General features: G+C 40.8%; 1 protein-coding gene across 1 annotated transcript in view; it reads right to left on the bottom strand.

Moving 5' to 3' along the window:
- Herc2 (HECT and RLD domain containing E3 ubiquitin protein ligase 2) overlaps positions 1–25,705 on the bottom strand; it is a 139,734-nt gene extending 114,029 nt beyond the window's left edge. Inside the window, exons 1-12 of the mRNA XM_013011908.1 lie at positions 25,594–25,705; positions 15,367–15,504; positions 11,620–11,839; positions 10,772–10,872; positions 9,420–9,576; positions 7,269–7,379; positions 6,715–6,886; positions 4,650–4,823; positions 3,140–3,328; positions 2,384–2,535; positions 1,436–1,593; positions 1,233–1,346 (exon numbers count right to left, since the gene is read on the bottom strand). Coding sequence (XP_012867362.1) covers positions 1,233–1,346; positions 1,436–1,593; positions 2,384–2,535; positions 3,140–3,328; positions 4,650–4,823; positions 6,715–6,886; positions 7,269–7,379; positions 9,420–9,576; positions 10,772–10,872; positions 11,620–11,839; positions 15,367–15,504; positions 25,594–25,666 — 1,759 coding nt within the window. The 5' untranslated portion in view covers positions 25,667–25,705. The remainder of the gene's footprint in view (positions 1–1,232; positions 1,347–1,435; positions 1,594–2,383; positions 2,536–3,139; positions 3,329–4,649; positions 4,824–6,714; positions 6,887–7,268; positions 7,380–9,419; positions 9,577–10,771; positions 10,873–11,619; positions 11,840–15,366; positions 15,505–25,593) is intronic.
- Positions 25,706–27,150: the final 1,445 nt, after the last annotated feature.

Genomic DNA, 27,150 nt, shown 5'->3' with positions numbered 1-27,150 from the left:
CGGAAGTGGTACTGTGGCTCAAGTGGTAGAGTGCTAGCCTTGAGCTGAAGAGCTGAGGGACAGTGCCCAGGCCCAGAGTTCAGGCCCCATGACTGGACCCCCCCAAAAAAACAAACAAACAAACAAAAAAAGATGGAAATGGACCTATGGCTCAGATTGGTAGAGTACTACTAACCTTGAGCAAAAACAAGCTTAGGGATAGAGCCTAAGCTCTAGGACAGACATGGAAAAGAAAGAAGAGGAAGAAGAGGAAAAGGACAAGGAAGAAGAGGAAGAGGAGGAAGAGAAAGAAGAATTGTGTATTCCAATAGAAGTCCTTAAATGGCTACAAATAATATATACCAGTAAGACACACAAATGTAGACTACCAATCTATATAGTTAACCATACTAAGCAGGTGGTTATGGACCTGCTAGTTTAGACTTCAGATATAAAAGCAATTTAGAAATGCAAAGTTGCAAGCTAGGCATCTGTGGTTCACATGTATAATCCTAGCTACTCAGGAGGATCAGTTTGAAGCCAGCCTGTGTAGGAAAGGCTAACTTGTGGCCTAGGTGCTGTCCCTGACCATTTTCTTTTCTTTTTCCTTTTTAATTGTAAAGGTGATATACAGAGGGGTTATAGTTATATAAATCAGGTAATGAGCACATTTCTTTTTGAACACTGACACCCCCTCCCTCATTTTCTCCCAGTCTTTTCCCTCTTGACCTCCCTTCCCTCCAAGTTGTATAGTTCATTTCTAACATAGTGTCTAGTGAATATCACTGCTGAAGTGGTTCAACTTTTGTCCCAGTGTTTCTGTGCTTCCGTTTCCCTTCCTCAAATCAGATAAACTTACATACAAGACAAAAGGTACAGAAATTGAAAACAGCGACAAAAGGGGGAAAAAAAAACAGAAAATAAAAAGAACCACAAAAGTAAAATAGAATGCCTCGATTCCACTTCTTAAAAGTTGTTTAGATAAGCATCACTTTGTATGATATATGCATATAGCTATTGAGCCCTTGTGATCTCCTAAAATTACCTTCTTTGATCTCACTGTATGAGTTTAGAGTCCTGTTTAATTTATCATGTTCCCTGGACTTCTTCACGGAAGCCAGAAACCCAAACCCACAAAAAGGAGGATGTGAGCAGAGGGCTTCACAGAAGGGTCGCTCTATCCAAATCTCGCCCCTGCAGGAAAGCAGCCATCAGCACCCTCAAGAGACTGCCAAGCTCGGGCACTAACATACCGTTTTCAGTCACAGCCAGCGTCTGAGCGTCGCCACTCCCGCATGCAACGTCGATAACCTTCAGTCCTTTAAGCCCAGCTACCAGCATTGGAATGGCTTCATCTTCACTGGAGCCTTCAAACAGACAGAACCATTGTTATTCTAGTCCTTTGGGTAGAAGCAACTCCTACTGAATGCTTTTTGCTAGTATGCTGCAGACATACCATGGCCCAAACGGCCGTAATTGCCCCGGCCCCAGGTGTACAGTTCTCCTTCTGCAGTGATGGCCGCACTGTACGTGCTCCCGCATGCTATGTGTACCACGTGCTTCCCAGCTTGCTTCCCTGAGAAAGCAGAGATTACCTTAGGTTCCTCCAGAGGCCTGTGGGATGGAGGAACACATATGAATATCCCCCTAGGAATTTTTTTTTAGGTCAATGTTAAGGATAAATCACAACATCAAAAGAGCTTTGCCTATTAGGTATCTCAAACACCTAGTATTATTGATACTTTGTTAAACTGAAACACAACACCAAGCAAGAATTTCAAAACAGGATCTATTAAAGACCTGTATAATGACGTGCACCGTTATTCACAACAACTCCAAACAATGGTCCACCAGCAACAAAGAAACTATTGCTATGCCCAATGACCTAGCTGGATCTCAAATATGATGTTAAGTAAAAGAACCTGTAAACCAAATCCTATAGCACATTTATTAAATTCTAAAAGAGACAAAATAAAATTGACAGAGAGATGATATGCAAAGGGGGTTTGATTCAACAAGTCAGATGGTAATTACAATGCACCTTTGATGCATTTGATCTCTAGCACAATATAAAAAAAACTTTGGTTTTCATATCTGTGACAATATGATAGTTCAAGAGGTCAACCAGTAAGTTGGTGGGAAACCTAGTATCTGTGAATGAAATATCTGTGAAGGAAGGGACGGTATGTGGGATATGCTTTAGGAAACCTAATGGAGAATATAACTGCTGGCTGTTACTGAAGCTCCTAAAAAGTCATCAGGGGTGGATAGATCATACATACATACACACACACACACACACACACACACGGTACCCCTCTACAACCAAGCCATGCAAACACCCAGACCCATCCTGTTACAAGTACTGTCACACAGAGGAAAGCAAGGAATAAGCTGTACATACACAGTGTCCCCATGGCCCAGCCGTCCTCCGTCCCCACAGCCCCAGGAGTACACCTCTCCAGTGGCAGCCAAGGCCAGGTAGTGGTGACCATCAGAATGGGCAGCAATTTTTATAATGTTCCTGGAGGCAAGACCCTGGACCAGTTGGGGGGCCTAAAAGAGTAAAATAGGAAGAAAATTAGTCATAAGTCTAAGGATAATGAAAACAGCACAACTATCTCCACTCCCCACCTTCCCCTCACCAATGCCATATGTCTACCTGGGAAAACCTATTTAACTGAAAGACTAGGGGTGTCTGGAACTCCCAGGCCAATTACCCAGCTCACCCAGCCCAGAACAATAGTAATAACCACCATGAGAGCCATGGTATGACCAGTGCTGATGGTGGACAAAGCAGGATGCCCTGTATATTGCAGACACACTAGAAGGAAGTAATGTCTTCTCATAGAAACACACGTGACCTAAGGTGTTATCATCCCCAACAGGCTCAACTCCTTCTGGTACTTGTCTGACCCCTAAATCAAATGATTTTGGGAATGCTGGTTTGCAAAAAAGAAATCAGTTAATAATAATTCTCACTATAAGAAGATCCTGTTCTTAAAGCTTGACATACAGTTGCAGTGAAATGTTCACATGATTGGTATACTATGAATAGATGCTTATCTATGACTGATAAGACTTAGACCAATTGGCATCTGCAAGCAGGACCCCTCATCCACCGAGAGAAGCATGCCAGCACATCTCTTATGCCACCCACCAGTGTGTCACTATTGTAGGCCTGTGTGTACACACGGCCATTGCGAGACAGGATCAGGAAGCGCTTCTCTGCACAAGCAATCTGCATGACTCCAAGGTTGGCAAGGCCTTCACACTGGATTGCTCCAATCACATTGGCATAGTACTTCCATCCTATTAATCCCCAACCTATTACCTCCTGCAATGATCCCTGTAAGATAAAAAAGCAAGCATTGTTTTTACAGCAGGAGAATGTCTAGGAGTAACACTGAGGTTAAAACAAAGAAAGGAAAGGAAAGAACAGAAGTGATGCAAAATTGAAGCTGGATACAATGGCTCAATCCTATAATCGGGAGGTTAAAATTGAGAGGACTGTGGTTTGAGGCCAGTCCAGGCATAAAGTTGACAAGACTCCACTGCAACTAATAAAAAGTTGAGTGTGGCAGTATACATCTATCATACCAGTTATGCAGGAAGTATAAACAGGAATCTCAAAGGCCAGCCTGGTCTGGCAAAACAATCAGTATCTTATTCTAAAAGTAACACAAGCAAAAAGGGCTGGTTGATTGTTTGAACTGGGTGGCTATATTCTTTTAAATATAGCTACTTAATAAAAATAATGTTCACATCAAAAATAAAAATGTAGAGAAACTTGGACTGAAAACCAAGATTCTTCTGTATGACCCTGACAAACTTCACTAGCATTCCATATGTTAGTTTTCTCACAGATGCAATGGGAGAAATGTGATAGCAGACATGACCATGGGTAAGGTCTTTGGTGGACAGGCACTCTCCAGGGTCTCTCTGTACAGGCAGGTTACAGCACCATTATTATTAGCAGAGAAACTATAACTATACTGTCATTACTACTAGAGCCAGCATTACATAAACCCATGTTTAGAGTCTACAAAAAAGGCTCTGGGCAGAGGATGTAGTTTAGTGGTATCATGTGTTAAGCATACAAAGGCCCTGGGTTTCTTTCCAGAATCAAAAGTGGGTAGGGAGGAAGAAGCTATAGAACCTTCCTGCAGAAAGTGGAAAGGTCTGTGGTCATGTGGAGAAAGATGGCTTTTTGGGGACCCCGGTCTGGATTCCTAAACTCTAAACATCTCAAAAGCTTGTTTATCATTCATTCTGATCAATCATAATACCTTAATCAGTAAACATATATAAAACTATAAGCCAACAAACTAGAGGTATGGCACAGTGGTAGAGCACCTGCCTGCCAAGCAAAAAGCCTTAAGTTCAAACCTTAGTATCACAGCAACCAAAAAAACCTATAAGCCAGCTTCTATGACTGATAGCAAAAAAAGTAAGTTTGAAACATGCATAGAATTACAATGTGGGAGTAGAGTATTACTGACTATAGAACATAAAAAGAATACTGCTCTGGGGGTGCTGAAAATACAGCATAGTTTGTGTCCAAAATCCTCATTGCCCTGAGCTTGATCTCCAGGGAAAGGAAGGCAAGAGGGAGAGGAGGAATGGAGGGAAGGGAAAGAAAGGAAGACAAATACTGCTCTAACACATACCTTATGAGATGTTGGAGAACTACAGAGAGGAGGCATACAGGGTGTAGCCAGGCGGTCTAAATGGGCCATAACAACAACAGCTGTTTGTCGTAAATCAATGGCGAGCTCACTGTCTTGTGGAAGAGTAAGATACCTCAGGAAACTTTCATTGGGGCTCAGAGGGCCAGATAAAAGCTAGAGAAAAGAGGTAAAGAAGCATAGTCAGAAATGGTAGTAAAAAAGAAAATTAACACAATTAGCCTATATACATATTGGCCGTGTGTATGTGTGTGTGTGTGTGTGTGTGTGTGTGTGTGTGTGTGTGTACTTCAATTATGCATTAAATCTCATTTTAGCCATTAATCAAACAATACTGATATAGCTATACCTTTATGTGCTTTCTGTATAAATGTGCACAATACTAAGAGTAAATCTAAATATTTGTTGCCCCGTAAGTTGAACCCTATGCTATAGAAGCAACATGGATGCTAATATGTCCAAACCATCCTAGGGATATACTGTGACAAGGATCCATGCAGGAACACAGCACAGCACCTCAACCTGGCTTCCAAAACTAAAAAACAGACAGCCCTAATTTTAATCCGAGTCTTTAAACTGAATACTTCCCACTCTGGAGAAAATCTAATTTTCATTTGCAAATTAATCCATAGTTCTACTTCTTCCAAAGGGCAGAAGCAACTTATTATTATTATTTAAGAGTGCTAACTAACAGATGAGTAAGAACAAAGCATGGTAAGTAGCTCTTTCCAGGAAAGAGCCAGCCTGTAACTTCCCTCACCTCAGATCCTTCACAGGTAAAGTCTGTGACTCAGGAGACATGCCTCACAAAGTGCCTAGCCCACAGGATGGACAAACAGAATGAGCTACTAATTACATTTTGCCAGACTTTGTTTGGGGCTGATGATAAAGTAAGGACTTGCTGATCCAAGTGTTTTCTATCGGCAGCAAAAAGGAAGACACTAAGAATGGAGACCCACAGAGTGAGAACTAACGTGGACAATGAGATCACTGCAGACACAGAGGCTTTCATAAAGTAGACAAAGGAAGATTTCCTGTCAGACCATCTCCTTCGAATAGGCTGCACTGCTCCTTTGCATAGGGGCCTCAGCTTCAGCCCTTACTATGCTTGCCTACCTCCATCACCATGACCTACTTCTCATGCTTTGCTCTTGACATAGTGTCAGCATTTTACCACGCTTCAGTCCCCTAAGTAACTGTTTCATGGAATGAGTCTTCCTTACATCTACCACTCCATCTGCTATGGTCAGAGTGGATATGGTATGAACATCTCCTAAAGGTTCATGTGTTAAGTGTAGTCCCTGCTGTGACGTATTAAGGAGGTGGGAATGTAATCAGACTATGATGTTAAATTACAGAGATTAGGATAGAGCCCTCGGTCATCAGGTTAGAACCCTTTGGTGTAATAATGAGAGAGACCACACAGACACCAACATACACAACCTCTCTCTTGTGATAAGGTGCCCTGTATCATCTTGGGACTCTATCGCCAGTAGAGCCCTAATTTTTTTGTGCTCCAGAAATATAGGCCAAACTAAAACTCTGTTCTTTATAAATTAGCCTGCCTCCCTAGCATTTTGTTAGAGAAATGCAAAACAGATTAACACAGCATCTAAAATTCACTCTTTCAAGGACAGCCAGTTCTGTAGTTGCTTAGGAAAACACAGGTACTAATTCATGGACATGCAGGGCTCAGAGGATCCAGTTCAGCAGCTCCACACTCACCATGGCAACAGAGAGAATCCTCTAAAAGTACACTGGATCCATGTCAAGATAGTGTCCTCTCACTAAGTACACACAATCCAGAGATAGGAACACAGAGTCCAGGACCTGAAGCTCAGGGCTGGCTCTGGCCACTCACTGAATCTTAACAGCTCGTGCGATAACACTCTGTTCCATCCATGCAATAGACACATGACCCTTATGTCTTGCAGAAGTCACCATCAAATACACCCTGTCCCAATGACAACCACTGCCATGGGCATACACATTGTCTTGTTTGTAAGTCTTAAGTCTTTAGTCTTGCCAGGAATACCCTGATACTTACATGAGTATCCCCCTCTGCATGAGGCGTATCTTTATTGCAAATGATGCTCTGGAACCTCTGCAGGAGAGGCAGGAGGGGGGCGCTGGTTCCCTGAGCAGACCGCTCATTGTCAGTTTCCTGCGCTCCACTGTCCCACAGTTGAAGCAACAACAGGATGGCGGACAACATTTGGCTGGAAGGAGAAAGATTATTTATTCTCTACTTTATTTTTTTTTAAACTGTATTTTTCTTGTCTTTTCTTTTTTGGCACTGGGGATCAAACCCAGGACGTTGCACTTGCTAGGCAAGCGCTTTGCCACTGAGCTACATCCCAGCCCTATTCTCTACTTTAAAAAACAAAAAGCTTATCATAAGCCAGAAGCTGGTGGCTCATGCTTGTAATCCTAGCTGCTCAGGTGGCTGAGACGTGAGGATACCCGTCTGAAGCCAGCCCAAGTAGAAAAGTCCACGAGACTCTTATCTCTAAGTAACTACCAAAAAAGCTTCAAGTGGAGGATCCTGGTCTGTGTGGAAACACAGATGTTGCCCAGGACATCTGGCCTGGTACTGCTCACCTCAGTGTGCCTCTCTGAACAGCCAGCTCCAGCAGGATGGCCAAGGCCAAGTGCTGGTCCTGCAAGGGAACTCCTCCAGGCCCTTTGGTCCCTGGTGTTCCATGAACATCCCTGAAATGACAGCAACACAGGCCATGGAACAACAGAGGAAGTAAAATATGCAAAATCATACCAGCCTGCTGACTGCCTTCTCTCTCCCATGGAAAGGTGTATTTCTAATATCCCGAATCAAGTTTCTGAGACTTGCTACATAAATTTAAGATATTACAATTCAATTATGAAGCTCTGTATGTGTGTGTGTATTTTATGTGAATGTGTGCATGTTTAAACTGGGTCTGGAAATGTATCACAATGGTAGAGAACCAGCACGCAGAAGGTCCTGGGTTCAATTCCTAGCACTGCCCCTTACCCTTGCCCCCAAAAAAGTGTTACGGTAATAAAATATCTGTGATAAAAAAAAAAACTAAAAAGGGCCAGGCACCAGCAATTCTAGCTACTCAGGAAGCTGAGATATGAGGATTGCAGTTTGATGCCAGCCCAGTCAAGAAAATCCATGACTCTTACTTCCTATTAACTACCTAGAATCACTGGGCATGCACCTGTGCATGCATGCACACACATACACACACATACACACACACACACAACACACACACACACATACATACACACACACATACACACACAAAACTAAAAGGAAGAAATGTATAGGGTGATGGTTCAGTCCATTGTCATTTAGTACTAGGTATATGCATGTATAATATTTATATGTATGTCATGTGTGTATATACATGCCTTTGCCAGCAAAATTTTATATTGAATACTATTGTTTCTTTAAATTTAAAAGCAGTACCAAACTGGGCATGAGTGGCTCACACTTATAAACTTAGTTACTCAGGAGATTGAGATCCAAGGAGCCAACTTTGCAGCCATCTCAAGCAGACAAATCCTCAAGTCTCTTATCCCTAATTAGTAACAAAATGCCAGAAATGGAGGTGTGGTTCAAATGGTAGTACTAGCCTTCGGCAAAAAGGCTAATCAAGAGCACGAGGCCCTGAGTTCAAGCTCTAGTACTGGTGTGTACACACACACACACACACACACACACACACACACAGTACCAAAATATACAAGGCCCTTAGTTCAAGCTCTAGTACTGGTGTACACGTATGTACACACACACACATACACACACACACACACACACATACACACACACACACACACACAGTACCAAAATACATAGCATCCAAAATAGTAGCTATTTGCTATCCTTGGTTTGGATCTTAAATGTCCCCAAAAAGCATATGTCTTGAAAGGTTCATCCCAAGCACATAGCTGTATTGGGAGATTGTGGAAACTTTAAGAGATAGGGCCTAATGGGAATAAGTTAGGTCATTGTACAGTGAGCCCTTGAAAGGGATATTGGGTCCTGGCCCCCTCTTCTTAGTCTTCATGCTTCCCAGCTGCCACAGGGAGGTGAACAAGTATCTGTCTTGTCACCTGCTCTCTCTATGATATGCTGGGCTGCCAGAAGCCCGAAGCAAAAAGGCCAAATGACAATGACCTACAAAACCATCAGCTTGAGCTTTTCTCCTTTGAAGTCCATTATCACGGGTATTCTGTCACAGCAACAGAAAGCTAACATAATAAAAAAGGAATACACTTTTTTTGGAGGTGGGTTTTGGGGACCAAACGTAGGGCCTGGGACATGCTAGGCAAGGCCCTGTCATTGACCACTAGTACTTCCAGTCCTGGTTTCAATGTTTTGCTTGAGTAGTTGTTTTCTCCTATGTTATAATTTTTCAAAATTTCAAACTCAGTGCCAATCATTCCCTCCACCCCCCAGAATGGTACTGAGAGTTACCCAAGAAGTGCTCACTTGTAAATGATGGATCACCAAACTGCTAACTATCAGGACGACCCACTAAACTACAAAACAGTTGACATTGTCCATCCCAATTCCAAGTGACGGCTTCCTGGGCCAAATCTGAATATTCTAAACCCAAGTCATCTGGAAAGCTGAGAACTGAGGTCTACCAGAGTCAGGACTATGCTGGAAACACAAGGAAAAACCGGAGAGCAATGAGAATGAGGCGTAAGCACAGTGGAATGGTTGTGCAGGAAGACAGATAGGAGAAGAGCACTCACCCCGTCACGACGGACCTGAGGAACCTGGTTGCTCTCTCCACCACCTCCAGCCACACTGAAGACACTGTGCTCTCATCAAAAAGCGAAGCTTCTGGGAGAGCGCGCAGGGCGTCCAGGGATTCTTGCAACAGCTCGCTGCAGAGGTCTGCATCCTCACCTGAGGACACATGCATGACCCCTCCTAAGGAACTCAACAGGCTGTCTGCCATCGGGCAATGCAGACAAGCACCGCTCTCCTCATTTTCCTAGTTAAGAGTTCTACCCTTCAAGTAAGAATGTGTAACACCTCTTCCATTTCTTCCTCAATAGACTGAAATCTAACAATACTGCCTCAAAAGTCCATTCACCAAAAGAGGATACACTTAGGGGAGAAACAAAGACACAATGCTTATGTGCCTCTTTATAGTTATATAAAATTATATATTTATCTATCTTGGAAAAACTCCAAAAAAAAAGTCAATTCTTTATCTGATGGCTTTTATATGAACAATGCAGATTGAGAATCCTTCATCTGAAAGCTTGAGAGTAGAAATGTTTGGGATTTGGGAGTATCTGCATTACATAATGAGACACCTCTGGGACTTTTTTTTTTGATTAGTTATGAGACTTGAACTGGGCATTGTCAAGGCTAGAGCACTCTACCAACTTTGAGCCACAGTGCCACTTCTAGTTTTTAAGTGGTTAACTGGAGATAAAGAGCATCATGGAGACTTTTCTGCCCAGGCCGGCTTCAAACTGCAATCTTAAGATCTCAGCCTCCTGCATAGCTAGGATTACAGGCATGAGCCACCTGAGCATGACTCTGAACACAAATTTTAGTTGTTTCACATATTCGTTAGAGTCTGGAGATATTTTATGCAATATTTTTAGTGTGCCTTCATTCTGACCGCAAACCATCACCTGACATTGGGTATGAATTTCTACCTGCATGTTAGTGGTCAAAGTTTCAAACTCTGGACCATGTGGATTTCGTATTTTCACATTAGGGAATGCTCAAACTATACTGCTTTGTTGTAGGAATAAACCGGTACTGAGGTATTCCATGGTGGTGGTTTATTGGAAAGGAATGGCCAAAAAGGATGGTAAATGCATCCCTTCTCCTTACAATGGGAACTGAATTCATAGCGTCAATACTGCCAGGCAAGAGATCTGCCTCTTGAGCCCTCAGTGCCACAATTTGGTTTTTTTTAGACACAGACCAAAAAAAGCAACCTCTTCTTTTACAAATGAAGGCAGTGAGGTGCTGGGATATGGCATATGGGATCACACCACTGACCCATGGTGGCAGAAACTATGGAGCCCAAACCTCCCCACAGATCAGGCAAACAGATGGACAAGCTATACACACATACCTGACCGCCAGGCCCTGCGTAAGAAGGCAAAGGCAAAGGAGAGCGCTGCTCGGGATCCAACTCTGGCAAGCCCTTCCACCCCTCTGCCAGTGGGCCGAGAACTGCAGATAACACATACGGATGGGAGAAGCAGTCAATGAGAGGAACAGGAAAGCACTAAAATAAGATAAATAATACTTGAAGGATTTGGACCACAATGTGACTAATGGTCTTTTTAAAATTTAATATCAATTTATTCTTAACACATGCAACATAGAGCATAAAGATCTCATACTTAATACATGATATTCATTAACTCAAAAGGGGTGGGTTTCTATCAAGTTTTATCTAGACTATGGAAATACATTATATACATTTTATCACTGGGAATAAAAATCCCAACTGTGTTTCTTCACGAGGAACTTCAACAGGACAGACTATTCTCATGCCTCCATTCAAAACAAAACAAAACAAAAACACTTAAAAAAATAACAGTGATAAAATCTAAACAGGATAAAATAAAATCTAAATACAGGATAAAATCCTGTATTCAATTTTTCAAGATCAGGACTCAGTAACTTTTTGTACAAGCTAGACTCAAACTACAATATTATCTCTATCTCTCAAACAGGTAGGACTACAGGCATGTACCATTACACCTGGAAAGAGCCTGATTTTGTGTGTGTGTGTGTGTGTGTGTGAGTATGTGTGTGTGTGTGCGTGCATGCATGCGTGCGTGTGTGTGTGTCGTATACTCAGGCCTCATGTTGCTCCGCTGGTGTTCAAATCACATAAGCCACTCCTTGAGCCCAACAGCCTGAATCTTATAGGGAACCACCAACAGTATTCTTCCCTCATTTTATTATTACCTCTTTTTGTCCACAGGAGGCAGAGAAATGTTGCTGCTTTTCCACTTAACTTTAACATTCTCTTGAAAAACAGTTCTATTCAAGGCAATGAAGTAGCGTTCCAGGATCACCAGCCTCTGCTTGAGTCTCAGGGCTGACAGGGTAGTAGTGGCTGACTGGATAGCCAGGGCTTGCTGCTCTTTAACCAGCACAGAAAGACATTCCTTCAGTTCATTCACATCTAGGAAACAAAATAAGAACCTGTCAATTCCTTGTGCATGCTCTGTTGTAATGCTCAGACAATGATAGCAGGAAAGACCCAGGTGCATAATATCTGCTCCCAGTTTTAAACATCTTGCTAAGCCAGCATCAGAAATTAGACTGTATATACAATTTGTGAGTGAGGAAATTGAGGCAGAGAGGGGTTATGTAAACACACAGAGGAGTACAGCATATGACAAAGACCACTCAGCCTCCCTGGCAAGATGCCACTCTGTAAACATATACAAACCTATAGGACTGTGGGTATAGCTAAGAAGTATAGAGCTTGTTAACATACATGAAGCCCTGGGTTCAATCCCACCTTTAAAAAAATAAGTAAACAAACACACACAAAAATGATAAAGTCTACATTCTTAGCAGGGTATTTTCAAGACAGAGAGAAAATCTTAGCCAACACTATTATGATCTAAATTAAAAATGTAAACAAGTTGGACATTGATGGCTTGAGCCTATAATCCTAGCTGCTCAGGAGAGGCTGAGATTTGAGGATCTCAGATCTGATTCGAAAACTCTTATCTCTAATTAACCAGCAAAAACACAGACATGAAAGTGTAGTTCAAGTGGCAGAATGTCAACCTTGAGTGAAAAAGCTAAGCAAGAGTACAAGACCCTGAATTCAAGCCCGAGTACTGTCACACGTGTGTGCGTCTGTGCACGTGTGCACGTAAACACACACACATATAAATGCATGCACTTAATAACAAGGCTTTAGAATTCATGAAGCCAAGACTGCAGAACTTCCCTTGCTTTACCTGTACCGTCTAATTTTTTGTATCTTACTACCAGTACTACTTTTTTTTTTTTGCTGGTCCTAGGGCTTGAACTCAGAGCCTAGTAGCTATTCCTGAGCTTTTTTTTACTCAAGGCTAGCACTGTTTCACACTTTGTGCCACAGCTCCACTTCCAGATTTTCTGGTGCTTCCCTGGAGATAAAAGTCTCACAGACTTGCTTGCCTGGGCTAACTTCCAATCATGATCTTCAGATTTCAGGCTCCTGAATCGCACTGGGATTACAGGCATGAGCTCCTGGCACCTAGTCAACATTATTTACTTTGTTACTTACTAAAAGTAGCAAATAAGTAACAAAGGGTTGTGGAGAGTTCTCATTCCTGTTAGTCCAATCTTGTCTGTCAGTTGAACTTCTCTCCCAATAAGGTAAATAGCAAGTGAGGAGAAAATTTCAAGCCAGTACACTTAAACAATACTATCATCTAATTTGACCTCATTTAAGATTCATAGAAAAGGGCTAAGATTGAAGAACACTTAACTATAGCAGGCTCATCAAGACCCTGATTCAAACAAGGAAAAAAAAAAACCTCTTGAAGATTCACAGAATAGTAAAATACAATCAGACAGATTGCAAATCTCAAAATTTTTTACACACAGAATATGCCTTCTGACTCCAACTAAACTAAAAATCATTTTGACAAGAGGTATTTAGAATCTAATATTTGGAAGTTAAACTAACACACTTTCAAATAATAAATAAGTTGAAAAAATTATGAGACACATAGAAAATGATTCTAAGACTGTTTAGAGAATAATGGGCATGTAAATCATATAAAAATACATTGCAATTATATGAAGAATACATAACGAATGGGGCAAGAGGAAAGAAAAAGCAAGAGAGAGGGTTATGTGGCTAAAATTCAAATATCATGTCAAATGCCATGGTGAAATGCTTTGATACAATTAGTTTACACTTTAGGGGAAAAAAATGATAAGAAAATAAAGCAGGCTCTGCTAACAAGCCTGAGTATTAGATAGAGAAGGGAGGGTAAATAGTGAGGGTAGATAAAAATGAATATGATTGAAATCATTGATTTGTGCATATAAAAAACAGAACAACCTGCTGCAACTGTTTTAGAAGGGAGGTGGGGATAAGGGAGAATGACAGAAAGAGCAAGCTTGATCAGGACACAATGTGTGCATGAATGGAAATGTCATGGAGAACCTCCCCAAGAAAAACTAATGTATGAGAATAAAAATAAGTCTTGGTCTTTGGATTGATTGTGTGTGTGTGTGTGTGTGTGTGTGTGTGTGTGTGTGTGTGTGTACTGGTCCTGGGTCTGAACTCAGGGCCTGGGCACTGTCCCTGTGTGTGTGTGTGTGTGCCTGGGCACTGTCCCTGAGTGTGTGGGGGGGGGCACTGTCCGTGTGTGTGTGTGTGTGTGTGTGTGTGTGTGTGTGTACTGGTCCTGGGTCTGAACTCAGGGCCTGGGCACTGTCCCTGAGTTTTTGTTGCTCAAGGCTAGCATGCTACCACTAGCACAGCTCCACTTCCAGCTTTTTGCCAGTTAATTGGAAATGAGTCTCAACAGACTTTTCTGCCTGAAATGGCTTTCAACTATGATCCTCAGAGACCTCAACCTCCTAAGTAGCTGGGATTATAGGTGTGAACCACTGGTACCTGGCTCAAAAACTTTGGAAATGAAAAAATATTTCCTAGTTTATGGGATGTGAATACTTCTAGGGATGAGATTTTTGGCTATGTATATTTGTATTAAAAAAGAGAAAAGATTTAAAATCATTCATCTAAACTTCTAACTTAAGAAGAAGAGTTAGAAGAAACAGAATCCAATGCAAACAGAAACAAAGAATAAAGATTAAAGCAAAATCAATGAGAAAAAAACCCCAGAAGAATAGAAAAGATGAAATCAACTGTCTCTGAAAATAGTCTGGCAATTTCTAGCAAGACAGATGAAAATAAAAATTTTTAAAACAATCAAGTCACATTTCAACTAATTTTTAGATTACACTAATACATGCTAGATAACAGCATAAACACTTGGCCTGACCCACACAGCTCATCTCAAGACACAAGACAGTCTTACAAGGTAAGTAACATTACTAAAATTACACATACACATATTTATATGTATGTTCATGCAAACAAAGAAAACTGATATTAGCAGGTAAACCCTCAGGAGAAAATTGCAGTTGGTATGGCCAGGGAAATTTTCCATTTTATAATCTACAAATTTGTACAAGAAAACTTCATTCATTCCTTGTTGATTAAAAAAAAAATTGGGTTTGCAGAGAAATGAACTTAGAACAAATCATGTTAAGTAAGCCTAGCTCAGAGAGATAAATGGCACATGTTTTCTCTCATATGTAGAAGCTAGATACAAGGGGATAAATATTGCATGATTCCTAGAACAGTTAAATGCACAGTCACCAAAGTGTAACAGTGGTAGCATTGGTGGCAGTTTGGTTATGATGAAGAGTTCTAGAAACAAATGTGATGATGTTGTCCAATCATAGTGTAAATGTACTCATGCAAATGAACTATACACTTAAAATGTTGCAATGCAAGTCTTGTCATATATATACACACACATATATATGTATATATATATTTCACCACAATACAAAAAAGGTTAATTTCAGAAAATTCCATTAGCAAACCAAGAAGTTCATCTATGTTGGTCAAAACTAGTAGCAGATCAAGACGCAAGGTTAGAAAACCTAAGAGGGCTGCCATACCTGGTTGCTTGCCCCATACCCAGCTCTCCAGGATTGATTTGGCCCTAAATGTAGGTGCAGGGGTTTCTTCGTCATCTTTTTTCTCTTTGTCATTTAGATCTTCTTTCTTGGTTCCACTTTGGGTTTCAACACCATCATCTGGAAAATTAAAAATGTAATTGCTTTTCTCAAAACAAAAAGTCATTTCGTAGTCTCTTTGCAAATGTTTCTCCCAAAGTTAAACATACATCATTAACTAAATAATTTGAAAAACAGGAATTATAACTTTAACAGGTTTAGGATGACCTCTTTAGTAATAAATGACTATACAATTTTATTAAAAGGGACAATAAAAGATGGCCAGGGTGGTACATGCCAGTAATCCCAGCTAAATGGGAAGTGTAAGTAGAAGGATCAAGATAGGAAGCTGGAGCTGGATACCAGTGGCCCATGCCTGTAATCCTAGCTACTCAGGAGGCTGAGATCTGAGGATCTCAGTTCAAAGCCAGCCTGGGCAGGAAAGTCTTATCTACAATTAACAGCCAGAAAACTGGAAGTGGTGCTGTGGCTCCAGTGGTAGAGTGCTTGCCTTGAGCTGAAGAGCTGAGGGACAGCACCCAGGCCCAGAGTTCAAGCCCTACTCCCAAAACAAAACAAAATAAACAACAACAAAAAAGAAGATAGAAGCTGACCCAAGGCAAAAACTAAAGAGGAAAGAGGGTGGGTAGGTGGGGATATTGCTGGCTTAAGTATTAGAGCACCTACTCTGAGTTCAATACTGCCAGAGGAAAGGGAGACAAAGAAACTAATATCACTCAAATCCAAAAAATATCTTACACAATATTTCATCCATTGTTTACTAGACTTCCCAACTAAGAAAGTTGGCATTTAGTAATGTGCTTACTTGAATTTCACCATAGTTGCTTTACTCTAGTTGTTCCCAATTGCTCTATACAAGGAAGGAACTGATTCAAAACTCACTTGTAACTGTACAATCCCTCCTCCAATGATAACTGAGGATCACAGCCATGCACTGAACTTAATTCAAAAAGAGGTGAGAACATGACCTCAGACCATGAGCGATGCTCAGTTAATAACAATTGCCATGAAATTCCCTTATAACCAGGACAGAGGAGAAAGAAGCACCTCAACTCTGAAGTATAAACAAGTCCTGGCATAAAATGTTCTTACTAAAATATTCATATGAATAGCATAAATACAAATATAAATCTAGGCTGGAGGGGAGATAATAAATACTTAGCACGAACGGCCCTTGGGTTCAATCCCTAGCAGCCTAAAGGAAACCTATATATTTTATATTATGCAATTCTATCTATATACTTCACATACATCAGTGAAAAGGTACTGAACAGTTTGCTATACAGTAGTCCCCATGGAAGACAGGTTCCAAGACCTCCTGTTGAGTTCCAAGACCCATGCTTGAAACTACATTTCTAAACCCTATACATACTGCTTTTTCCCCCCATACATACATGCATACTATGGGAAAGTTTAATTTCTAAATTAAGCACATTGAGAGATTAACAACAGCTAAAAATAGGATAGACTAATTACTATACTTTGGTAAGTTATATGCAAGTGGTCTCTCCTCCCTGTCTCTCACACTATCTTACACTTATTCTCTCCTCCTTGTGATGCTATATGACAAGGAGGAAGTTGGGAGAATGACACAGGAACTGTGTGGTATTGTTGGGTTACTACATCTGGGTTACTTGAACTCAGTGCCAAATACCAACAGCTGACCTGACAACCAGCTAACATGACAGCTACTAACTACCTCCTGGTAGATTGCACTACACATCCAAGGTAGGACTATGCGCGATTTCATTCCACTACTCAGAGCAGCACAATTTAAAATTTGCAAATGGCTTATTTCTGGAATTTTCCAGTTCATATTTTCAGATGGAGATTGACAATATACAACTAAAACCTCAGAAAGGGAAAGCATAGGGACTACCACAATGACTCACAAAACCTAGGGAAACACTTTGCTCACTGTGATCAGTTTACTATAAAAGGTATCATATTAGCACAAATGAAGAGAAAAGGCAGATAAGACAAGGGTGGAAGGGTCTGGATCATAAGAGCCACAGATACGTGGAGCTGAAGTCCCTCCCCTCCTCCCCCACTTTCATTAGGGTATGAAAAACCCATCGCTACAGAGATTCCAAGTGTTTCAGAATCTCTTCCGTTGGGAAAGGGACTGAAACCAAATACTAAAACAAGAAGTTCCTATCATCCATCATCAGGAACTGAGGACTGTTCCAGGAGACCTGTGTCAGAAACTGGAGACAGAGACCAAATATGACAGACATCACAATACTGAAGCCAATGAGACAAATATATGTGCAAGGGATTCCTGCTGAGTGTGATGGCTCAAGGCTGTAATCTCAGAGATGGAAAGGGCCTCAGCTGCACGCCAGACCAGACAGAAAGTTTTCAGAACTCTTATCTCAACCAATATAGCTGTATGTGTGTGGCATGCACCTGTTATCCCAACTACTTGGGAAGCATAAATGGGAGGCTCTCTCAGTTCAGGCCCATTTAGGGATAAACAAGAGAACTTGGCTAAAAAAACAACTAAAGCAAAAAAGATGGGGTTTATACTCTAGTACCACCAAAAAAAAAAAAATGGAACGGAGGGCTGGGAAGGCGGCTCAATGGTAGAGTGCTTGCTTGCCTTGCATGCATGAGGCCCTGGGTTGGTTTCCTCAGTATCATATAAGAAGAAAAAGCTGGAAGTGGTGCTGTGAGCTCAAGTGGTAGAGCACTAGCCTTGAGCTGAAGAGCTGAAGGACAGTGCCCAGGCCCAGAGTTCAGGCCCTATGACCGACCAAAAAAAAAAAAAAAAAGGGAAGGGAGAAGGGAAAGGGGAAGGAAGAGGGAAAAGAAGGGGGAAGGAAGGGAGAAGGGAAAGGAAGGGAAGGGAAAAGGAAAGGAAAGGCCAAATGTCTAATGCTAAGAAGACACTCTCAAGTTCATGTTTAGGAAAATAAGAATTAAAACAATGCCATATTAAATGGACAAATATTAGAAAGTTAGAGTGTAAGCTCTAAAATGTTTTTGTTGTTATTGTTTCTTGAGGGGAGGGGAGTTGTTCATTTCATTTTTCTTGTCTGGTTTTGTTCACTGATATATCCCAAATGCCTAACACAAAACAGGTAATACCATTCCAGATCTTTAAATAATCAAGTAAGAAATTATAGAAACGATGTGGGCTAGAGGCACATCCATTCGGGCAATGTTACAGAAGACAGACCCTTGAAGCTAGACAATGAGGCAAAGTTGAACTGAGGTACAGGGAAGTTCCCTGAGTCCCCAGCCCCTCACATTTATTGCACATGCACACACCACAGACCTTTCCCAGAGGCCAAGGAGACACCTGCTATCACAGAAACCAGGCAATAGCCTAACTAATTTTGGATCCAACAATGCTGTATAAATTCACCTTGACAATACTACAACTTTCTTGAGTCATAATGAACAAAACTGCCACAGAATAACCCTTGTTGAGGTTTTCCTGCATACTTTCTCATTTTCAGCCAACTATAAGAGACAAACACATTAAAGTTGCATGGAAAACTTTATAATCAGATTGTAGCTTCAGGGTTATTATCAAATATGACTACCTGATCATAAACCAGGTACATTAGAGCCAGGATGAAGTCACTGGTGTACTGCATTTACAGCCCTGTTTCTGACTTAAATTATGATATCCACCTGCTCAGACTGTGTCTCAGACTGAAGAACAGGAGTGCATAGAATTCAATGGCTTGGGACACAGGCGAGATACACTTACTGTCTTCCAAGAAGACAAAATCCAGTCAGAACCTGTAAGGTCTAGGTGTTTCACTTTTGGAATATCTCTCCTTTTACCCATATCCAACAAGAATTTTTAATTTCTATTTAAAATAAATCTTGTAGGCTGGAAGTATTACACAGTATAGACTGCTTGCTAATCATGTGGGAAGTCCTAGATACAAATATCCAAAGAAACTTTGAACTTCTGTGTATATGTTCCTACATCCAGAATTTGTATTTTAAAAAACCCCAAAACTAATAATAACACCTGATGGGTGGTGGAGAACAGATCTGGGAAGGAACTAACCCTTTATTGAAAACTATAAAACTTGGAAATTTTATTACCTTGAATGCAATACAAATTAGTTAATGAGTTAAAAATTTTTAAGAGACCTAACACTGAATTAAAAATAGCTGCATGAGCCTGGCATGGTGGTACATACCTACAGTCTCAGCTACACAGGAAGCAGAAGCAGGAGGAACACTTAAACTTAGGAGTTCAAGTCAACCTGCTGGAAAAGTCCATGAGACTCTTATCTCCAATTAACCAGCAAAGAGCTGGAAGTAAAAAGTGTAACTCAAGTGGTAGAGTGCTAGTCTTAAGCAAAAAAGCTAGGCAAGAGCTGGGAGTGGAAGTTCATGACTGTAATACTCTAGAGGCAGATATAGGAAGAGGATAGACTGGGCAAAGTTTGCAAGAAGTCAAGTGCAGTAGGTAACCCTTGTAAGTCGAGCTACTTGGGAGATAAGAGAACAAGATGATCCTAGTTCAGAGCCAGCATATAATCTAGATATGATGACTCACACCTATAACCCCATATATGAAGGAAATACAGGTAGGAGAATCATAGTTCAAGACCAACCCAGGTAAAAAGGGTGGAGTTATGGCTCAAGTGATAAGCATCCATCCCTTTGGTCCTAACAGCGTGGAATATAACAACATATGCATTTGCATGTCTTGTGTGTTGCTTTGAGGACAGCTGAATTTTCTTAATTCCCTAGTTTTACTCATCAGGCAAATTGATAGAACTTCCACATCATGGTTAAGATTGTGAAAAATGTAAGATTACATATTCCCCCTGAATGAATTATAAAATTCTAACCATCTTTTTTTATATCGCCAAAGATCATGCTGTTATTCTGTAGTCTATCCACTTAAAAGCCATGTTCTAGAACTTTGTTAGCCTCAAGACATTGGTGCACTATTAAATGGAGTCATTAGCTAATCTGTGGATTCTTGAGCAAGAATACAAACACACCTGCCACCAGGCACACTGATGAACACACGCACATACACACGCACACACACACACACACACACACACACACACACACACACGCCTTTGTCTCACTGCAACTATGATGGCAGGAGACACATCTGCCCAGGTTAAAAGAATATAGACATAAGAGCTCAACAATACTTCCTGTCCTTTAAATCTCTAAACATATATTTATACATATATATGTTTACAGATTAAATATTCATATACTGGTTAAATAAATATATATAATAGTTACCTATTTAACACTTACATATCATATCTATATCTATCTCATCTTTGCCCCAAATCTTGGCTTCTACAGCAAATAGGCTAGATATGAAGGCTTACACCTATACTCCCACTTCAGCTATGCCCTCAGATCTTTAATTTTTTTTTCCCCTTAATTTTAGCTTTTTGTAGTAGTGGAGTTAGAACTCAAGCTTCAGGCCTGCTAAGGTACATAGGCACTCTTATCACTTGAGCCATACCTGGATCCTTCTGCACCCCTTTCCCCCCCACCCCAGCTTTGTTGGTTGTATTTTTTAGTTATTTTTCGAATAGGGTAGTGTTTTTTGTTTGTTTTTTTTGGCTTGGACTGGTCTTGAACTAAGACTCCTCCTGTTTCTCCTTCATAGCTGGGATTACAGGCATGAGATTATAAGTGTAAAATAGTTTAGTACCGGGGCTGGTCATCAGAACAATCAAATAGGTCATTAGAGGAGGGGAATTTGCTCCTGACCTCAAGCAGGGGAGCAAGGGTAATGATTTAGTTACAAAACGTATGGTGAAGATGTGGGCGTGGAGGGAGGGGCATGCCCAGAGAGGACACAGACTGGGCAAGCTTCCCCACTCCCACACTCTGTGCTGTACATCTCTTCCCATCTGCCTGCTCCTGCTTGTATATTCTAAAGGCAGAATAAACAAGTGAGTCTTTTCTCTGAGTCATTTTAGCTAACTGTCAAACCTGAAGGTCATGTCCTGAAAACCTGCAAGTCTATAGGTAGGGTAGAAGTGTGAGTGGTTTGGGAAGGATGAACACTTGACATGCTCTGTAGGACGCATGCTCTCTGGGGTCTGTGCTTACTGAGAGAGTGAATGTCTGAAGGAGACTGAATTGTACACACCTAGAAAACTGGTCTAGAAAAATAACAGATGTGGTGGGCGGGGCCCTTAGTTTTGATTTAGATAAAGTATTGTAATTAATACCAATGGCTGAAATTAAGTCAGAATGAATGGATGGCTGAGGTTAAGTAAAAAAAAAAAAAAAGAAGTATGATAGCAGAGAAATACAAATATGAATTCAAGGCAATACTATTAGCTTTAGACAAAAATGTCTGACCAAGCATCATGAAATAAGATAGTAAGAAATACAAATAAGCAGAAACAGCGTAAAAAAAATGAGGGAAAACCTTTGCCTTCACTTATAACACCTGGAAAAGTATGTTAAAAATGACAAAGCTGACCATTTTTTAAAAGTATAGTAAGCCTTTTGCTACAGGGCTTCCTTTCTATGCAGGAAGGCAATGAGCCATCTCTAGAGAAAGTGTCAGCCCAGCCTTGGCTGCTCAGCTTCTCCTAGTAGCTTCTGGACTCTATTTTCCCAAGATCAGAGTGATAATTCTGTCAGGACATCTTTAGACTGGAATGATCTTTAGGATAAGACTGGTTCCCACATCAGAGAATTCATGCCTGCTTGATCACAAGCAAAAAGGCCTAGAAATTAAATCAGGTAGGGTGGATGTGCATGATTTCCTCATCAGCTTGTTGTTGTGGCTGTCCTTTGAATTGTCCTCTGACTCAAGACCACAATAGGGAAAGAACCATAAAATCAAAAAAGGGGGGGAAAATCCATCTTCCCCAGATGAACTTTGCACGTGTATAATCTATTTAAGCAAACAAATGAAGTTCTCCAGATGGCAGTGGCAGCTTGGAGACGGGTCCAGACCTCAATGTCTTACCATGCTCTTACTCTCAAAGTGGGCCTTAACCCCTACCATGGGTCCTAAACCCCATGGTGGGCTCTGAACAAGTTTTCAGAACAGCTAAGAATGCAACCTTGCTGAAGATTTCATTGTGTCTGTTTGGATAATATTGGGACTTGTCATCACTTTGCCAAAGACTTCACTCTTACCTACTCCCTTCCAACGCAATACCCTAGAAACCTCGGGGTATAAGCTAAAGGCCACATAAACAAGGCCAATTTCAGAGCCACAGAGGAACTGTTGATCCTGTAGGGAACAGACTCCAGAGACAAGCAAGGGATCCAACGGATGCTGACGTCATTATTTACAGCTGACACAAGAAGGACAGAAGGTGGACTACTAAAGGTAGACTACTAAAGCTTTCCAGAAAACTCTCAAGATGCAAAACAGTAAAGAAGCATTATGAAGGACAAAAAGTGGATGAAGAAAAAACAACTGTACTTGTTTTGGAATACAGTAGATACATTTTCATTATTCTATTTTCTAATGAGTGCACAAGAAAACACTTTTCCTTTCTTTTGGTTTCTCCCAATGCAACAGACCAGGCCTATGCAAGGGAAACAAGGTATTCCTCAAGTATACAGCATCAACACAACTTGGAAACATGTTTAAAAGGCAAATGCAAGGCTCACCACAAACTTACTGAATCAGAACTCGAGACCAGACAAAATGGCTCACACTTGTAACCCCAGCTACCTGGGAGGTGATCAGGACTATTAGTTGGAGGCTGACCCAGACAAAAAGTTGCTGAGGCCCTATCTCAACCAAGAAGTGAGGCAGGTGGAAAGGAACAAGCCTATCATCTCAGCTACTTGGGAAGCTGAGCTAGTAAGAGGACCAAGAGATGGAGATAAGAAGATCAAAGTCTGAGGTCAGCCCAGGGCAAAAACTGCAGACTATCAAAATATTCCTAAAACAAAATGGGTCCAGGGCTGTGGCTCAACTGAGTTCCAGAACTGAAGCCCTGGGTTTAAACCCACATAAGAAAACATGATATGTATGAACCTATTTATTAAAAAGTATATTTTCTAATCATAAAAAGTACTTATTATGTCACATTTAAAATAGAAACTTTTTCGGGCACCAGGGGCTCACATCTGTAATCCTAACTACTCAGGAGGGTAAGATCTGAGCATCATGGTTCACAGACAGCCCAGGCATTACTTCCAATTAACAGGCAAATTAGTTGGATTGGAGGCATGGGTCAAGTGGTAGAATGTCTGCTGTGAGCTACAAAGCTAACTGAAAGCCCTGAGCAAGATTTGAGGTCAAGCCCTGGTACTGGTGTGCACATATACATGCCCATGCACATGCGTGTGCATGCACACACACACAAACACATATACACATAAATACACACACACAAAATAGAAACTTTTAAATTGAAATGTCAAAAAACATTCCCTGTTGATTACTGATGTGCACAAAGAACAATTATCTTTTGTTTTCTAGCCACGTGATTTTTAAAAGAATAAAGAACAAAAAGTATCAAAGGTACTTCATAAAAAACAGCTGAGTATAAGTGGCTCACACCTATAATCCTAGTTATTCAGGAGGCTGAGATCTGTGGATTGAAGTCAGCATCGGCAGGAAAGTCTGAGAGATTTTTTGGTTTTGGCTGGAATTCTGGGCCTGGGTGCTATCCCTGCACTCCATTTGCTCAAGGCTAGTGCTTTACCACTTAAGTCATAGCACCACTTCCAGATTTTTCTGTAATTAATTGGATATAAGAGTCTCATAGACTTTCCTGCCTGAGCTGGCTTCAAATCAAAATCCTCAGATCTCAGCCTGAGTAGCCAGAATTATAGGCATGACACCGTGCCCAGAGGAGAGACTTTTATCTCCAATTATCTACCAAACACTGGATGTGGAGCTGTGCCTCAAGTTGTAAAGCAAAAACTTGAGCAAAAAAGCTGGATAGGGCCCAGGCCTTGAGTTCAAGTCTGAGTGCCAGCATTAAATAAACATATAAATAAATGAATATGCATACTTCTGAATACAGGGAATGGATACAGAAAGCTGTGGAGCCCTGTAATAAACAAATGGAGCCCCACAGTATTTGGGGAGGGTTTCACAATCACTAACTGTATTCATCTCTGTTATTCTGTATTTATATGGAAATTGTACCAAAAGGAAACAGGAGTTCACTTTGCTAGACATTGTCACCAAAGAGATACATTAATACTGTCTCTTGTGTATTGTTTTCTTTTTTTGTGCCAGTCCTGGGGTTTGAACTCAGGGCCTAGGCTCTGTACTTGAGCTCTTCTGCTCAAGGATAGCACCTGAGCCACAGCTCCACTTCTGGCTCTCCTGGTAGTTAAATGGAGATAAAGTCTCACAGACTTTCCTGCCCAGGCTGGCTTCAATCAAGGATTACAGGCATGAGCCACTGGTGCCCAGCACCCAGCACCCCCCAGCCTTTCATGTATTTTCAAATATCTAGGATTCCAATTATTCTACAACGGGGAAAAAGTAGTAGTTTTCTCTTGAAGGCTTTGAAGTAGTAAGACCAACAAACAGTAGTGGAATTCAACTGAGGCTTTCTGGATTCAACAAGTTTGGAGTTGAGTACAAGCTTCCATTACTTTTGAAAGTCTTGATGATGACTCTGTCCACAGTCAAGGTTAAGAACAAATGTACATGAGTCTCTTTCCTTTCCTAACCACAAAACTAAACAGGATTGGTTACCGGTATTTAACTGCAAAAGGAGAGTTATACAAGAAAAATTTTAGGAATAATATTACAATAATCAATATTGAACATATGTCTGTAATTCTAACACTTGAGAGGTAGAGAGACAAAGATCATCAGTTCAAGGTCAGGATGGGCTATATAGTGAATTCCAAGCCAGCCTGAGCTACATAAAAAGACTATGTGTCAAAAAAAAAATTAGGCAAAACAATTGAAAGGAGGAAAGTATTAACAACTTCCAAACTGTACAACAGATAGGAAATGAGACCACCACAAATGCAAGGGGCTGATTTTGCAATGAAAATGCCATCAGTGCAATGAAATCTGGGCAGCTTGGAATATTAATTAACATCTTAGATAATCATCACTAAACAAAATATGAAACTTCAGAGAAATGTGCTACTCAAATGTCCTTTTTCTATAGCACATCACAGAATTTCTATAATGGATCTTTACAAAAATAAAAAAAAATACTAGTTAAAAATGCTTACCTTTTCTAGGAGGGAGCTCTCCATTTTGGGCTAACTCTGTCCCAGTATACACAATTTCTCCATCTTTAACCATTTCATTCCACAGGCCACAGAGCCCATCTCTTGTGAATGCAAGCTGGTAACGACAAACAGATAAACACATCTGAACTCTCAAAGGAAGACATGGGGGAAATTCCCGTTTCCCTTTGTTTTATTCAATTATTCAGTAATTATTCGTCCAACAATTCATTCAAAAATAAATAACATTCAATGAAGGTCATCTAACACAGTGAGGTGAAAAGGGTAAAGTGAGTAAGAATGTATATTACTACAACTGGGGTGGGAAGGGCACGGAGAGGGAGGAGGGATGGAAGGACACAGTTTACTAAGCTAAACTGTACCACTTGAACCATTCCTCCAGGCCTTTTTTTTTTGCTAGTTATTTGGAGATGTGAGTATAGCAAAATTTTCTGCCCAGCCAGCCTAGTATTTGTCATCTTCCAGATTTCAGCTTCCTGAAATCTGAGTAGCACCAGATATGAGCTCTCCCTTCTGTCTTCTAAGATTCCACGTGACATAATACTTCCACAATACTTGTTTTCCTGGCTTACTTTCCATTATAACGAGTTCTACTTATACTCATTTTCATGTCACTGACGTGACTGAGTTCTTCAAGGCTAATACTATATGTGTGTATATATAATATAGTTATATATAATCAAGCCCACATTCACACACTTTTTTCCATTCATCTAGTGATGGGCATGAATCAGAGCTGATGACTAGGCTTTTGTGAACAGTACAATGAGAAGCATGAGTGTGCAGTAACTATTGAATGCTGCCTTTGGCTCCTGCAGACACATGCCTGGCATTACTATATCTGCATCATATGGTAGTTTTTATTTTTGTATCTTTAGAGTTTTGTAGAACCTCCACACAGCTTCCCATAGTGGTGGACTAATCTGTATTCTCACCCAAGTGTATAGGGCTCCCTTTCCCCTCACCTTCTTTTTTCTTTCCCAGTAGTCATTCTGACCAAAGTGGGTAAATCTCAATGTATTCTTTTTGTTTTGAAAGGCAACTTCAGCAGCACCCCCAATCTCCTTGCTTTACTTTATCTTTCAGACTGGGCTCACTATCTGAAAGGATAGTGCCAGGAATCAGTCTTGGTCTATGAGTCTTCTACCATCACCTTCCAAGTAGTTGAGATTATAGGCATGAACAACCACCATGTCCAGCTTATTTGTAAAGTTAAAACAAAACAAAAAAAACACACCTTTTTAACTTTTTGCAAATGCTAGCCTCCAACTATAATCCTCATGCTTTCTACCTCCCAAGAAAGTAAGATGAGAGGCGATATCATGCTCAGCTCAAATCTAGTTTGGGTTTTTTTTGTTTTTGTTTTGCTTTGTGTCCATCCTGAACTCAGAGTGTGGGTGCTGTTCCAGAGCTTTTCTTCTCTAGGCTGGCACTCTATCACTTGAGCCAAAGCTCTACTTCCAGCTTTTTGGAGGTTAACTGGACATAAGAGTCTCACAGATGTTCCTACCGAGGTTGGCTTCAAACTGTGATGCTCAG

Source organism: Dipodomys ordii, unplaced genomic scaffold (genome assembly GCF_000151885.1).
Source record: "Dipodomys ordii isolate 6190 unplaced genomic scaffold, Dord_2.0 Scaffold15, whole genome shotgun sequence".
Classification (NCBI taxonomy): domain Eukaryota; kingdom Metazoa; phylum Chordata; class Mammalia; order Rodentia; family Heteromyidae; genus Dipodomys; species Dipodomys ordii.
Note: the sequence above shows the minus strand (reverse complement) of the source record. Positions and strands in the feature narration are given on the sequence as shown.